This window comes from Gambusia affinis, linkage group LG18, assembly GCF_019740435.1.
Source record: "Gambusia affinis linkage group LG18, SWU_Gaff_1.0, whole genome shotgun sequence".
Taxonomy (NCBI): Eukaryota; Metazoa; Chordata; class Actinopteri; order Cyprinodontiformes; family Poeciliidae; genus Gambusia; species Gambusia affinis.
The window spans coordinates 12,089,563-12,105,562 of NC_057885.1; the positions used below are offsets into that span (position 1 = coordinate 12,089,563).

Here is a 16,000-nt window from a genome sequence, read left to right on the forward strand (position 1 = left end):
GCAAAAGGCTTCCCAAGAAAGGGCAACGTGATTTTAGTCTGCTGGGTGCTCACCACAACAATAAATGTCAGACAATACCAAAGGCTGTCAAAAGTAGAAAGCTTTGCCTTTGATTTTGAAGGCAGAAAACGATTTGTGTCTTATTCACATTTAAAGACAGTTTGTAAAATAAGTGCTTTAGGAAAAAAAGGCCTAGTCTTTTTTTTTTGTCAATGTATGATCTAGGAACATCTAGCAAGAGGGTGAGCATAGATATACATGGCCAGTAGGTCTGAGCTGTGTTAAACATTAGAACAGAGGTTTCATTCACACTTTACATGAACGGCTCAAAAATGGGCACAATGAACTTGAAAGAGAAAATAAAATGAGAAAATGATGTAAATGGAGAATAAAACAAGAGCAAGGACAGATTCCTGAGGTACACCACGACTCAATTAGGAGAGCAGGAATGGATTATTTGACAATAACAACAGAGCTTCTGCTTAACAGGTATGAGCATCACTGATTAGCCCAGTCCTTAACACCAACCAACGAACCCATAGGCTTAATATTACCGACATCATCAAAATTGGCACTCAAGTCTGAAAATAAATCTAAATTTCACTCTATAAAAACCATAGTAAAACCTTAAATTAGTCTGTACTTTAAAATCAGACGGAAAGCTTTTTCAAAAAAAGAAAAAAGAAAAAGTTTCTGTGTTGAAATTACTTGCCTCAGAACCTTGAGCATAAATATAAGTCCTGACAAGTTCTTCTAATGGTGGGCCCACAGAAGGGATTCACAATGAAAGGACATTTTATATATTAAAGTATTAAAAGAACACATAAGTCAAAGATCCAGGACTTGTACCAGTTTTGGGACAATAATTTTAATTTATTGTCTGCAATATTCATAAACTCTGTGTCAAAACCTTCTTTTGGCCAGTTCTTCAACAGTAAAGAACCCCTTTTAAAACCGAGCTAGAAGTAAAAACCATCTTGCGAGTCAGAAGGTTCTAAGGTAGCAGCCTCTGGCTTATTCTAGGGGTTCCCAAAGGATTCTCGGGCCAGAAGCTATATGTGGTACTTCCAGTGGGTGTTGTGTCTGCCCTTCTCAGAGGAATACGTCCAGAAAACCTCCAAAAGGTGGTGCCCAGGAGGTACTCTGATCAGATGAATCACCTCAGTCGACTTATTTTGGATGCAGAGCAGCAGTGGCCCCATTGCAAGGCCCCCTTGACGATGGAGCGCTACACCCACTCACCATTACAGTGAACACTCATTTTGATGTTTGTGAAATATTAACTCTGTTAGACCTTAGTAATGCAACTTCCTTCCCAGAGTTTTCAGATTGTTTTCTCTATGGAGGATAACAGCTCGATTAAGGAGACTTTTAAAGAACTCCTTCCATCGCCTGATGATATCCTCACTCCCCCTCTAGAGTTTTCACCACACACAACTTTTTCCTCCAGTGCCAAACGAAAAGAAAGCATTTATGTTTTCAGTATCTTGCATGAAGTTGTGGCATTCATGTAGTTCAAATTGACAGCATGCTAAGCAACTTATTTTCTAAGGTGGTTCTTACTGAAATCAGTGCAAAAACATTAGACTTTTCTATTCTTGGGATATGAGCAACTTTAAGCATTGTCCCATTACATGAACCACACTAGCATGTGAACCATAATGGTTAAGTACAAATACATGCACCATTAAACTTTTTTATCAACTGTAACTTGAAATGAAGCTATCATTTTACATAAAAATCCTTGAAGGTGAAACAGGAACAAATACTTAGCAGATGAAAATAAGTAATCATTAAAGATTAAATTGTTCACTAAAGCACCACCTCAAAGCATTTTTCAGAGTTTATTAATATATTCATGCTGTGCATTAAAAATACATTTGAGGGCAGACAGTTTAAAGTGGTTTGCCACTTAATTATAAGCTTAAAACACCTCTGCTTGTATAGTCAAAGGTTACAATATAAAAGTCACCTATGAAATATAAATACACGTAAAGCATTAGTCTTCCCCTTCTACCAGACGTGTTGCATCATGTGTTCATAAAAATAAGAATCTATTCAAAGTTTCAACTTTTAGAATTTTATATGCAGACATGCACAAGGAATATTTAAAACTGGTGCTTAAATTAAAATATAAGAAGCACTATGTATTATATATACAGTTGAACTTTGTGCAATAAATTTTCCAACAAAATACAAGAGGAAATTGTTGACCAGTAAAGAGTCTTCAATAGAAAGTCCTAAAAATGCTCTTAAATACTCTGTACTACTACTGCACAATAAAAAGAAGCCTCTTAAAAAAAACGTTTCAGGCATTAAGTAAAGGTGGAAATGTTTGTGCTAACTTTTGATTTGCATCCCTGATAGGCGTGTAAATCACACCGTGTAGTGCTTGGGTTAGTGCCACATCCACTGCATCTCCCACCTTGTGCATCCGCTTCAGCGTTGAGAATCAACGTTCAACAGCAACGAGTGGGGAGAAAAAAAACAACAACCTGGCTCTTTCCAGCTAAAACTGCAGTTATGCATTTTTCTTCTCTTCAGCCTCTGCACTAGTCGCATTTCAACTACCAAGCTTCTTTTCCCGTTTGTCATTCGGTGGTCTTGTGAGCATTCTTGCTGAGGACCAAGTTCAGCTCGTTGAGCAAGTTAGGGGGCATAGCTCCCCCAACACTTGGACCGGGTTTTTTGCCTGGCGTCTTATTGCCAGTTTGAGGTAAAACCGGCAGTGCCATGGGCTTCAGGTGTCCTGGCAAGGATGGAGGTGGCAGCCTTTGAGGCTGGCAGATGTCCACAGAGGTTCTGCGCTGAGAAACCTCTGGGGTCTGTGATAGGTAGTCGGGCTTTAAACCTTTGGGTACCGTGTTGGTTTTGAGGTGAAGACCAGAGACTTTGGTTGTCCTCAAGTCAGCGTCTCCAAGAGAAACCCTCCTATCTGTCAACTACAGGGAAATAAAGAAGATGCAGCGGTTCTTTATTTCTTTTAGACAACAACATGTGGTGAAATGAAGATAAACTAAGTCTGAGTATTTGACTTACCTGCGTGCTGAAACTATGGTTATATGATGTAATTTTGCTGCTTTCTGTTATAGCGCCTCCTTTGGGTGTTTTGAGATCTGCAGTTTCTTTGTTGGTACTGGTCTTCATCTGGAGATCAGACCCGTGCTAAAGACACAGTAAGGACCACAAAACTCAAGAAAAATAAACACCGTTTTAAAATTAACCAAAAAAAATCTCAGTTTTGTTCATGTGGTGGTCATTAAATGCTGTTTTTTGTTTGTATGAGGTTTCTACACATATATACACTTAGTATAAGTATGCAGCACAACTATGGTCCTGTGTGTCATGTATTCCGGAGTAAAAAAATTACTGACAAACAGAAATCTGCAAGTAGACTCGGTGAGCAGAAAGACTTTGTGAATTGTTACAAAGCCATTAAATTGTCATGTTGTCAGGGAAAAATAATAAAAAAACAAAAACAAAAACGATATCATCTCCAACCTGTAGGAACAGAACTGTTATGCTACACTTTGTAGATTTTGCAAATTACTTCTAGCGTACTGGAACAAGTCACAGTTGCAGCTGGGAGTGACGCAAATACAGATTGATACAGACTGACATATAGAGATCCAGATGGTTCATCATTCTTTCACAAATCATGCGGTAAGCAATGAAAGTCGTGACTGGCTGTTTCTCCGAGGTAACCGGGAGAAAAACAATCTGAACCACAGCATCTCTTACTGTATAGAAACACTTCAGAGTTTGATAAATGTGCTTGTTAGCTGAAACTGACTTCTATTTTCACAAATTAATTTGCAATTCCTCAGAGCTCCATTTGATTATACTTTGGTTTAAAGACATAAGGATCAACATTGATATCCTGGAAGTGAAAATTAGCTTGAAGTTTAATCTTGGCGCTAATTTTTCAGAAATGGGCAACGACCAGGTAATGAGACGAGAAAAACAAAGACGCTGTAATTAGAACTTACACTTTCAGTTTTGGTGTTTTCTTTATCAGGAGATGCACAGCATATTGCTGTGGAATAATAAACTCGTCTGGGGAGAAAGTAAGAGAAACTGCAAACCCAAACTTCCATTGTTATATCTTTATAGCTGAAAAAGAAAGAAAAGAAAGTGCTTTCTTATCTGATTCTGAATCTGGTGATATGGGAGACACCCAGGACAACAAACGGCTTGTGAAGCAGTTTGAACCAGAAAGTTGTAAACAGCTGCACCACTAAAAGACAGCTTCAGCTAACACTGCTTTAAGAGCGTAACTGAGAGATGTCCATAAATATTAGATGGCATTGCTCGATGAAGAATGCAGCATTTAATACCGTACATGCTAATACATCTGAATATTTTAAGTCTGCAGTTATCCCGCTGTTTTTTTTTTTCCATTCAAATTTTCATCAATGTGGCTGGACAGCATTGAGTGAGCAACCAGCTTCTGCAGGCGTGCGCTTTGGTGGGTTGCACTCATTATCACAACAGGCTGGGGGACAATTGTCAAGTCAGCACTCTTCCCTCTGTCAGCCGTGACATGATACAGAGTTAAACATCTTTTTTTGATTGCTTTTATATTAAGATGAAAATTTCATTGGGACTAAACTGAAATTAAAAAGGGTATAAGTCACATTCATCAAAAACAGCAGAAGTAAAAAGCCTGATATCAGTGTGGAATTAATGTGTTATGAATGAGCTTTACTTTTACATTTGAATCACTTAAATCATTTTGCTACTCCATGATTATTGAGGTGTAGCTGTACTCCTAGCACGGATGCAGAGTCTGAGTGATAAATTTATGAAGTCCACCCGAGTTCCGATCTCTGGCTAAACCTCCACTTCGACAACGTCCCCCTTTGGAAACCACGGTGACCCCTCGGACCAACAAGAGCCGCGGCTCCTTAACAAACCCTCATTTTATCACTGCAAGAACCTGTCCTTGGACCTTTCCACCCTCCTCCCAGCCCCTCATCAGTACCAACACTCATCACACCTCACAGTAGAGTGAGATCCAACCAGCGCCGGTTGCTATGGAAACTGTGGGAGTACAATGCTTGTTAACAGGTAATGGAAATCACGAGAAACCCGAAGTCTCTTGTCTTACTTTCTGGTCCACACATTTCTCTTTGCCCTTCGCGCTGGGCCTGGTGTCCTTCCCAGAAAGCCTCCCTGCTGGAAGCTGACAATCCTAATGTTTAGAGGATTTAGGAGGAGAATCCTAATACTTTCAGCCCGCTCCAGTCTGCTATAGATTTAGCCGTTGCCGAGCTAAAAGCATCTCCAGAGAGCAAGGAAAGAGTGCACTGAAATAAACACCTTTAAAACAAATACTGCCTTTCCCTTTAGATCAATCCCCCCTGACAGCATTGCCCTTTTTACTTGCTAACCCAAACTAAAGCACTAAAAGGCTTTTACAGTAAGTACCCGTGATAAACAGCACTGTGCCGCAGACAAGTTCCCATAAAGGAGTGCCAATACTGATTAAATGTGCTGAGCAGACCAAAAACAACTTCAGTTATTTAGATTAAAAATTGACCAGAAAAGGGTTTTCGTTTATTTATTTTAATGAGAAAATACGAGTCGCAGCAAGAAATGTTGGGAGGAGAGAAAAAAATAAATAAAATGTCTCGAGAATATGTGGCATCCATAGCTGCTCTGCCTGTGTTTGCTTTGGCCTGCATTATTTATGTCATATGTGCTGTGTCAGCGGCTGACAGTGACAACACAGCGCTCTGTCTGGGGGCTAAGCACCACAATGTGATTGTTACAGTCGCCTTGACCTTATTTTCACAGCTTTTCCACATAAAGTGATTTATGTCATTGTTGAGTGACCTCGAAAAACTTTACAGTCCTCTCCCTGCTTTATGTGTTTAATGTGCCTAACAGCGCTGCAGAAATGACTTAATGGGGGAAAACATAGGATTCATTTACTTATACTTTCTACTTCTAATAATTTTAATAGTGAAAGTAAATTTATTCTGACAGCAATCCAGGGTTTTCTTGTTTTTTTTCACTCAAATAGGAGAGGGGAAGCACACAGCCATGTTCAAAAGCTTTGGTTGGCAACGGGGATAAATATTGTGTTTTGCAAACTATTCAGCTTTAGTGTATGTGATGACATTTCATACTGCACTTAAATTATTGTGGCAAATAATCGGACGCACATTACTTCCTGACTTTTCTGACTTGAACCATTTAATTCACAAGGGAAGAAAAATGTTGTTATGCTGCTGTGATCACTAAGCAAAGACCCGCGAAAGAGTCCAGCTGAGATTGCTTGATCAAAATACACTCAGCCACACTATTACGTCCGCCCGTCCAGCTGGATGTTGATGCGAACAGAAAATCAGCCAATCATGTTTCAGCAACTCAATGCGTTTAGGCATCAGTACATGTTGAACTTGCTAAAGTTCAAATCGACAGAGTAAAGACGAAAGCGCGCGTTATATAACTTTGAATGTTTCGTGGTTATTGGTGCAAGAAGTGCTGAATATTTTAGAAACCGGTGAATATGCCCAAACATCTGTTGGGGTTAGAGAGAAATCGAAGGGAAAATATGCAGCGAGCGGCAGTTGTGTGGACAGCAGCTCAAATAACTGCTTGTTACAAACAAGGTGCATAAAATAAAATCTCTGCGTGTGTAGCCTTCTGAAGCAGATAAACTACAGCAGCAGAAAACCACACCAGGTCAATTTCTTTGTCATCTTAAAAAGAAGTGATGTTGAACCTACAACTTATACAGGCTCAATAAAAAAGGTCAATGTACGGTTGGAAAGCTTTGTCTGGTCAAATGTAAAGATTTTAACTACCACATTCGGATCGTAGGGCTGGAATCTGGAGAAAACGGAACGACAGCAAGGATCCATCTGAACTATTCAGGTCAGTGGAAGTGGACTACTTTTAGCAAGATGACGCAACATGTTACAAACCTCAAATGATCTGAAAGTGGTTATTTGAACACGACAAGGGGCCTATGATGGTATAAAGGCTTCTCTATTCACCAAAAGGGTGCCTTTGAAACATAGGCAGCTCAACTCAAATTCAACATCACAGATTTTCAGCCACCAAATCTGCAGGAACTGTGTGACGCCACCACTTATATATCTAATGTAAATCTACGAGGAACATCTGGCACAAAGCTCTGCCACCAGTGCAGAGCTCATTCAAAAATATTGGCAGCATGTATCAGTGAAGATTTTTGTATAACAATCTTGAGACAGAAGGGTAGAAGAATCAGTGTTTCATTCCTATCATCTGTCAGGGGAAGAAAATATAAGAGAGTAACGCTGACATTGAAGCTGATCCTACTGCGGTGTTGACTCTAATCCAACAAAATGGGCTCCCTCAATATTCTGTCCAAGCCGCAACAAATAAATAGTGAGATCAAAACGTCCTTCAAAAGTAAGTTCTTCAAACAATTCAACTTCACTTTGGAGAAACTATGTATATTTCAATATCTAATGAAAGACAGAGGTGGCTCGTAGGTGGTTACATTTAGTCAAATACATTCACCTAGAAAAACAAAACAAATCTGCTTCCAATATACTTTTTTACTTTTACTTCAGCAATACTGTTTTGAAGTAGCACTACTTTTATCTGAGGAAGAAACTTTGTTTTTTTTTTTTGTTTTTTTTCTTTTTTTTTCATTTTTTGAAGGACCAGAACCTAAAGGTACTTTTAAAACTTTTAAAGTGAGTATGATTACATGATTTTAACATAGAGCCACGCAGCCTTATAAACAATCCATGTTAAAAAGCAAAATTACTTTTTTTTTTACTTTGAAATTTATATATATATATATATATATATATATATATATATATATATACCTTTTTGTTTTTTCCCCCAAACCATGCTATTAGCTGCTTTATAAAGCATTTACGTTAACGAAGAGCTAAGCTGTCCTTGACGTTTTTAGCTGCAGTAGATTGTACCTTCAGAGCGATGATGTCTGCCACCCAGCTGATCTGAGTCTCCCTCCTGTCACAGCAGAAGTGCCTGTGGGAGGGGAAACTTGGTCACATCACTCACAGATATTCACCTATTTTCTACAAGTCAGTGCACATTATGTCTTTAAAGGGAACACCTCAGGTATTATCATAAATGGACTTGGCAAGAGGGGATTCACCGTCATTAGCAGTCACCCAGTTGAGTAATTTATCAACCTAACAGCCCATATATATATATATATATATATATATATATATATATATATATATATATATATATATTTATTTATTTTTTATTTCATACAGTATTTAAATGAGAGAGTCAATAATATTTTGAAAATGTATTTGATGTTACATGTTTGCTTGTAACAAATATGAATACATGCTCTATTTATTCTATGATAGAGAGAAGGACAAAAGCTGAATTCCAATACAGAGGCAGTAATGATCTACATCAGTCTACCTTTCAGTTAGACTGCTTTCATGATTCCCATCACCAAACTGATTCTTATCACCCATAATGAACCCAATTAGATCATGAAGACATCTCTGTCTTACTCACCAGGTTTTTATTTATTCATTTTTTTTCTCCAATATTTTACAGAGAGACAGCAAAAAATCACAGCTTTAAGTTAATTAGATTTTGTACAGGACTCACCACTGATGTTTATCTGTGTAAACTGTGAAACCCCAGCTGTAAAAAGAAAAAACAAAAAACAAAGACACGGATCAGACAAAGCAATTTCTGTGCCATTAAATCTAAGAACAGATTTGTGGAAATGGTAAATGGTCTCAACTTATTTAGCGCTTTATAGTCATATTGACCACTCAAAGTGCTTTACACTACAGACACATTCACCCATTCACACTCACAATCCAATTGCGATACTAATACTCTACACACTGATTAACACAAACCCCCAAAATTCAAACCTATAAGAATTGTGCAGTAAGTATCGGACGCATAGGAAAAGGTCCAAACCGTTTCACAAGCGTGTACAGAACAGATCAGAAAAACTCATTTTGACTGCCTGCTGCTTAACTGTGCAATTAATTAGAGCAATTCCGATGCATATGTTTATGCATGAGAACTCAATGTCCTCCAGGCAAAACACTATACACACAGCACTCTCTGCTCATCTAAATAAGCCCAAAAGTATGGAGAAGCATAATGTGTAGACAAGTTGGGCTAAATGTAAAACCTCTGAAGCTTGGAGTTCACTATACAACATAGCTGGAACCAGATGCTTACATGCATCAAATAAAAAGAGACATCTGTTTTTTTTCCCTCGCTGTCTGAAGTTAAGTCGGACCAAACTTCTCCTGTTTTAGGTCAGAATTACCAAAATTAGATCCATTTGCTAAATGCTACTCTAATGAAAGAAAAAATATGTCAAAGATGCATTTATTACCTTCTTAAAATCTGGAAGTTTACATACAGAGTCATCATACAGCTCAAGAAGGAGATGTGTTCTGTGTCCTGCAGATTTGGTCCGAAATTGGCAAATCAATGCCAGAACAAAAGCTTAGACCTTATGAAAATAGCACATTTTCACAAGGTCCTTTGCTAGAAACTGTCCAGCAAAGGCAGTTTACAGCTGGTAACTGTTGTTTCTATGTTTAGAGGTACTAAACATAGAAACCGTGTTGTAGAGACGGCTTCATCTTTGGAGGCCAAAGTAAATGGCGGTATTATAATGAGCCTGGATTGCATTTAATATTCTAGTAGTTCACAAAGATAAAATACTGGAAAGGATGCACTGTGTGCATGTTTTCAAATGTGTGAAAATAAAAACCCAAGCATTTTGTCTAAATCCAGTTTCATTTGAACAAACCCCAGCAGTGCGCATTTCATTACATTCTATTTATTAGCAGGATCACTCACTTATTTACCAGCATTTCAGAGTTATATCATTCAGTATTTTATACATTTTTCACAGCATTATTATGAAAACTTTAACAGTGGATTAATCTGCACACAGGCAGAATGGTGTAAAATACCAAATTTTTGTGCTTCAGAAATGTTCATAGCTATAAATTAAGATGGGCAAAAGAGTGAAGGGGAGAACAAAGTGAAAAAATAAGAGGCAGGGACTGAGAGCCTGCAGCTCCACTCCTGCGAGTTAAGGCAGCCGATCCAACATCGCATCACAGTAGGCCGCTCACAGACAGAACCCTCCCTAATGAGGTACTGAAGCGCTGGCTCTCCTCACCCTCTCAACACAACTCTCTCCATTTTCCTCAGCACTCTGTCTTTATTTCTTTATTCACCATAATACCGCTCCCACAGCCCACTCAACAGTACATTTATGATATCACGCTGCACCATCCTCTCTTTTCTGTCCCTCTCTGCCTCCCAGTCGTTCCCTCTTATCCGGTTTTTCTCCCTATGAAGCCCTGAACAATGCACCACCACTCACTGGACTCATTTTTCACACTTCCCCCGGCTCTGAAAATTCTGACATGGAGAAAATTATGAGGAATTATGAATACGCAACGTGAGTTATGGGGTTGGTTTCCAAAAGATTCGCTCTTTGATTCAGCAACAGAAACTGCTACAGCTTTGGCGCGTGCCGTGAGCTACAATAAAAAATTAACTATTTGCATTCGTGAAAACAGATATGTGTTAAATCATTTTCACTGAAGTGCAAAATGAACTGGTGTTTTGTGTTTCCTATGAGGAGACAAAACTTTAAAAGAAGTATTATAACAAGTAAGTGGCACACAGTCAGCTGACCGGAACAGTGGTCTGCCTAAATAAAAACCAAATATTTTTTTTTACAAGGGAAGAAAAGATTTGGTAAAAACTTGTGCATAATTTGTTTTTCAGTGCTACAGAGTCCTCAAACACATTACTCTCTTGTGTTTCCACAACAAAAGTGGAGATAAGTTTGATTATGGCTGGTCACAGTCAAATCCAGAAACTTAGAAATAAATGTTTCATGTAACAATCACCATAATAACATAACGGTGAATGTTACGCGATTATGTAGCAATCAGGGAATGGTGATTGTTACATTTGAAATGAAAAGCACAGAACTATGGAAGTCTGAAAGTGCCATCCTGACTATGAAGCGTACAAGTGCCAGCCTCATTTTCATGGGGCGTTCTGCTCCAAGAGGGACAGGTGCACTTCACAAAATAAACAGAATCATGCGCCGAGGACGGGTCTTCTAAAGGGGCAATTAGTGCTAGTGAACGTCTACAGGCAGACGGGAGGTGTGTTTGGGTAAAGCAGTCAACAAACCTGCCTCTGATACTGCAGTTCTTTTAAGAACCTTTTCCCAAAATTCCAGCTGTTGAAGGAAAACTATATAAGGAACAACCAAAACAATCAACCCAACTCAGACAGTAAGCATTTTAAAAGTGCTCGATTGTATTTAGACACATCACACAAAGACCAGAAAAACAAGAAAATAATTTAAAACTGTTAGTTTTACCTTTATTTGAAAAACTTAGAAGTGAGGGAATGAAAAAAAAAAATAAAAATACACACAGAAGTGTGTCACAGACAACAACCATAAAGAAACTGGTGATACTTTCCAATATCAAGTAGCTTTAGACTTTAATTTCACAGCAGCTGCAGTCACACTTAAATGGAACAGAGTTCATTTTGTCGCATTCAGTTGAAGTTCTTTAGGTGAATGACAATGTTAATGTTCAGTGCTCATGATTCCTCTCAGTGTGTTCATGCACAACATTGTACGTACATCTGGAATTCTAATTTGCTCGGAATTGTTTAAAAAGACGTGCCGTCTCCGGAAGATAAAACTGTCAAGATCCCATCTATTTCACAACAAGAAACGTTCTCTTTAAACTGACTGCAAGTCTTTTACAGCATGGTGAACACCGCTTTACTTCAGAAGGACTTTCCCTCTCTTGGATGTTCCTTTTTATTCCCAGTCACGTTACTGACACGCTGTAAATTTTCCTAATTATTTGTGAAATGTTCCACAGGGCTTCTTTTGAACCTCACACAGTTTTATCAGGCTTTTGCTGGCTTTGTTACAGACTTGTTTTGATCTGTGTTGCTGGAATCAAATCCTACATAAGACAAAAGCTCACAGAGGTTCAATGTGTTTCTTTTGTACATTTATTTTTTACTGTCTATAGGTGAGTTTTAATTATATTTTTTTATGTTTTCAGCTCACACTATCGGGTATTTTTTTAATTAAGGTAATTAAAAAGATGCTATTAATTTTACACTGGATAATTTACTTCACAAGACATAAAACCAAGCAAAGGCAAAAAATAGGACGATATCGCAACTGTGATATGTACCAGTCACCATCACAAAATTTTCTAACATTGAGCTACCTTATCCTGAATTCATGGTATAAGCAATTCTTGCCAATCCTGACTGCATATAGTGATATTGCTCTGTTAAGTTGCCAATATATTATACAGAGTTATTTACAGAGAGAAATTGAAAAGTAGAACTTGAATGGTGATAAACATCTTATATAGTATATTTGTTGTTGCTAACCTTGTGTAAGATTATAGTTGAATAGGCAAATAAAAGTCAAGGTGATGGCTTTTTTCTGTAGATGTTTTTTCCTCAATGTTTTGACATGAAACAAAACGTTTCCTTTTATCTCGGCATTCGAACTCTATTCTTGAAAACATCAACGATTTTCTGAACAGAAAAAAAAAAATTAGCCACTATTTTCTTTTCTTTAAGTGAACCCAACAACCCTTTCCCTTAAACAAGGTGAGGGAGAATTCAAAATTTATTTCGCCACCGGGCAAAATAAAGAGAAGAAGAAAATGGTAAGGGAGTGACGAACCATGAAGAAGGCCTTGTATTCAATGAGTTGCATAGAAGTCAGTTATAAATTATGTTGGTCCGACCTAGCATTGGGCCACAAGACTGGACAGGGACTACAACACACAATAAGCAGGGTGATGATGGATGCAATAACTGTTAGAAAATTGCACTAAAATCTGGCATTTTACAGTCACCAAATCTCTATGACGACCAGTAGATGCCAACAGCGATGCCAGAAAAGATGTACTTTTACAGTCACAAAGGTCAACATGAGGAGTTCACTAAACCCAACTGGGATTTTAACGGGAACTGTGTGGTTTGGTCAGATGGGAACAAGATTGAGCTTTTACAGATAATCCTAACAACACCAACAAATGTGGCCACTACTTGTATTCTTCAATACATCAGTAAACATGGTGACAATTCCTTCTTGAGAAGTGCATGTCACCACTTTCCCATCAGTTGATTACTCACAGATTTGTCAAAAAGGTTCATGTCATTCAAATGCAAACTGGACAATTGATGAAGCATTCTACTGTGAACCCCAGACATGCATGATTCCATTAAAGCTCATTATTTAACACCTATTTGCTCACATATTGCTCCAAATGTTCGATCTACACCTATAATAACTTTAGGTTTGAATTGGATTTCTGTCAAAGTCACTCCACTACTACAGCTGTACCAGTTTACCTAACAGGTAAAAGGTAACAGTGAAGACACAATGCCACCGAGATCAAATTCTAGATACGAGTTGTTTTTGTTTTTCATTTCTAGACATTTGTAGACTTCAGAATTCAAAGAAAATTTTACTGCTCACTTGCATGGAGGTTTGAGCTTTTTCTTCAGGCCCAGGTAACATTTTACCATCTTCAGCTGAATCTCTTTCTCCGCTTTAGTGTTCTGTACAAAGAAGAAAAAAAAAACGAGGGCGAGAACAGACAAGAGAAATAAGACACAGATGAACATTTTGGCAATAAAAATATAAGTAAAAAGAAAACATGACGAGCTAAACTAAAATCACGAGGTAACAATCACAGAAAAGGCAGCAATCAGTTTGAATCATTACCGGCAAACCCAATCCTCCGACTGCCAAAGAACAAAGTGAAGGAGAACAAAGCAAACAAAATCAAAGTTAGAGCTTGCTTCTGACACCTACACATCAAAACCCACACCCCGTTCTCCGTTTCATCCAGCATAATTTGCACTAAATACAGACCTGGCAATAATTGCAGAGGCCAAAGAATATCAATTAAATTGCAGTAACACTTCTAATTTACCTTGTATTTATGCAGTAATTAGCCACATTCTTCTGCAACCTCATATTTAGAGAAACTCACAGAGCAAGAACTCCCCTCTTTCTCTCACACACACACAAGGAAATGTATATTTATAAATATATCGTTCCTACTCATTTTGCCTCCTACCTACACTACCCCCTCCCACCCTACAGGCAGCCCTTCCATCAATTATTAACACTTCTTCACACTCCTTTACGAATCCCATGTTTCAACTGAAGAAATGTGCCGAGAAGAAAAGCCCTCCAGGGAACTCGATCCTGCTGGTCCTCTCTCCCGCAAATTCTGCATTCTTTCTTTTTGTTTAAAAAAAAAAGGGGGGTTTGGGGAAAGAAATATGGAGCCTGCTGCCATCAGTATGTTTTATTTTTTCTCTGTAATTTAAAAATCTGAGAACTCCAGACTACTCTCAGGGATATATGAAACAGATACACGAGATGTCGCAGAGACTGGCTGGGTTTGGGTCTATTAGGTTGCAGTGATGTATGCTCCACTGTGGCGCTTGTGTTTTTTTTTTTTTTTCTAAGAAGTTTCTAAACCTTTTTTTTAAATATTTCCTTGGGATGTCAGTCCTCCAAGGGACTAGCATTCACAAGCAAGAAAAAATAAATCCCAAATGGTTAAAAGTCTTTGCTGGGGGAATGTGACAGTGTATGAAGCCTTTACTAAAAAAGGGGGTACTTACTTTGATGTCCCTGTAAAGAAGCAGCTTCTCTGAGCGAAGTACAACGTACTTGTCCTGGAATTTGTGACCCGAGAGCAATTTGGAGGATCCATCACTGAACTTCAGATAGTCGCTCTTTAGAAACTGTTGCGGGTCTGTTGAAAAAACAGTAATGGAAACATGCTGCAGAACATGAGGAAATAGAGCGTCTATGGATTTGTTGGGCCTCGCAAACATCATACTAACCCTAGAATGTCTCCACATTCAAATGCATTTTATTGAGATTTTATTTTGTGCAGAATTGAGAAGTGGAAGTAAAGATACAGACTTTGAAAAATTTGAACAAAAATTTGAACTAAAATCTGAAACGTATAGCATGCAGGTCCCTTGAGTTAATATCTTCCACTAAGTTTTGTTGTACTTTGGGAGTGTGTCTCAACCATATTCGCATATTTAGCAAAATTAGTTTTCCAAAAATGAAGTCAGATTTCATATAGAACATCTGGGAACATCAATTTTCAAGTCTTCCTATGAATTGTTTGGATTAATAATTTGGCATGAATGCTTTGATTTAAACCATTCTATTAATGCACTGGGTTTAGAATTGCCGTCTTTTGCATCCTTTCAGGATGTTTTTGTCCAGGATTGCTCTGTCTATAGTTCAGTCTAACTTCCAATTGAATATGAATAGCTTCTCTTTCAGTTCCTACGACCACGTTTAAATTTTGGGATGGTGTTTTTGAAGTGGCATGCAGTATTAGTTTTCACATGATGTTAAAATTTTAGTCTGATCTGAGTTCCTCTTTCGATAGGTTTGCTGCGACTCCGCGATATATTTTTGGAAACTCAAACACTAGAGTTCTTTTTGCCATTTTTTTACATTTTTTTTTTTATTTGGGTAATTTCATCTGCATTTCTACCATACCCATTTTGTGTAATTTGATCTTCATGATGCTCTGTTGAGTCCTTCAACAAATACGGGCTGTCACAGAACAGCTTGATGCTTACAGATATTAAATTGCACACATTGTTTCTGTTCATTAGTTGGGGCCATATCTGAGCAAACTGTGGAAAAGTGCATTGTGTGCGAATACATTCTCTATTTTAATATATGGTTTAGTTATTCTTTTGGTTGTTAGCAACTATAGTTCTCATAGTAACACTACTAATCTGAATACTCCAAATAATTGACAGTATTTTGACATAAATACGCAAAATATGCACAAAATAAAACAGGGGTGGGAGGAGTCTCTTTTTATCATTGCTTATTCATAACGTTTAGCCAAATTAACCTAGTTAACATTGCTTTGAATAT

At 38.0% G+C, this 16,000-nt stretch overlaps 1 protein-coding gene across 3 annotated transcripts in view; it reads right to left on the minus strand.

Annotated features, from left to right (window-relative positions):
* Positions 1-1,831: 1,831 nt before the first annotated feature.
* Positions 1,832-16,000, minus strand: part of arap2 (ArfGAP with RhoGAP domain, ankyrin repeat and PH domain 2) — a 130,831-nt gene continuing 116,662 nt past the window's right edge. For all 3 annotated transcript variants that reach the window (XM_044097633.1, XM_044097632.1, XM_044097634.1), the window contains exons 28-33: positions 14,707-14,840; positions 13,544-13,626; positions 8,614-8,649; positions 7,941-8,004; positions 3,040-3,165; positions 1,832-2,942 (exon numbers count right to left, since the gene is read on the minus strand). In XM_044097633.1, the coding sequence (XP_043953568.1) occupies positions 2,592-2,942; positions 3,040-3,165; positions 7,941-8,004; positions 8,614-8,649; positions 13,544-13,626; positions 14,707-14,840 (794 nt within the window). In that variant the 3' untranslated portion in view covers positions 1,832-2,591. The remainder of the gene's footprint in view (positions 2,943-3,039; positions 3,166-7,940; positions 8,005-8,613; positions 8,650-13,543; positions 13,627-14,706; positions 14,841-16,000) is intronic.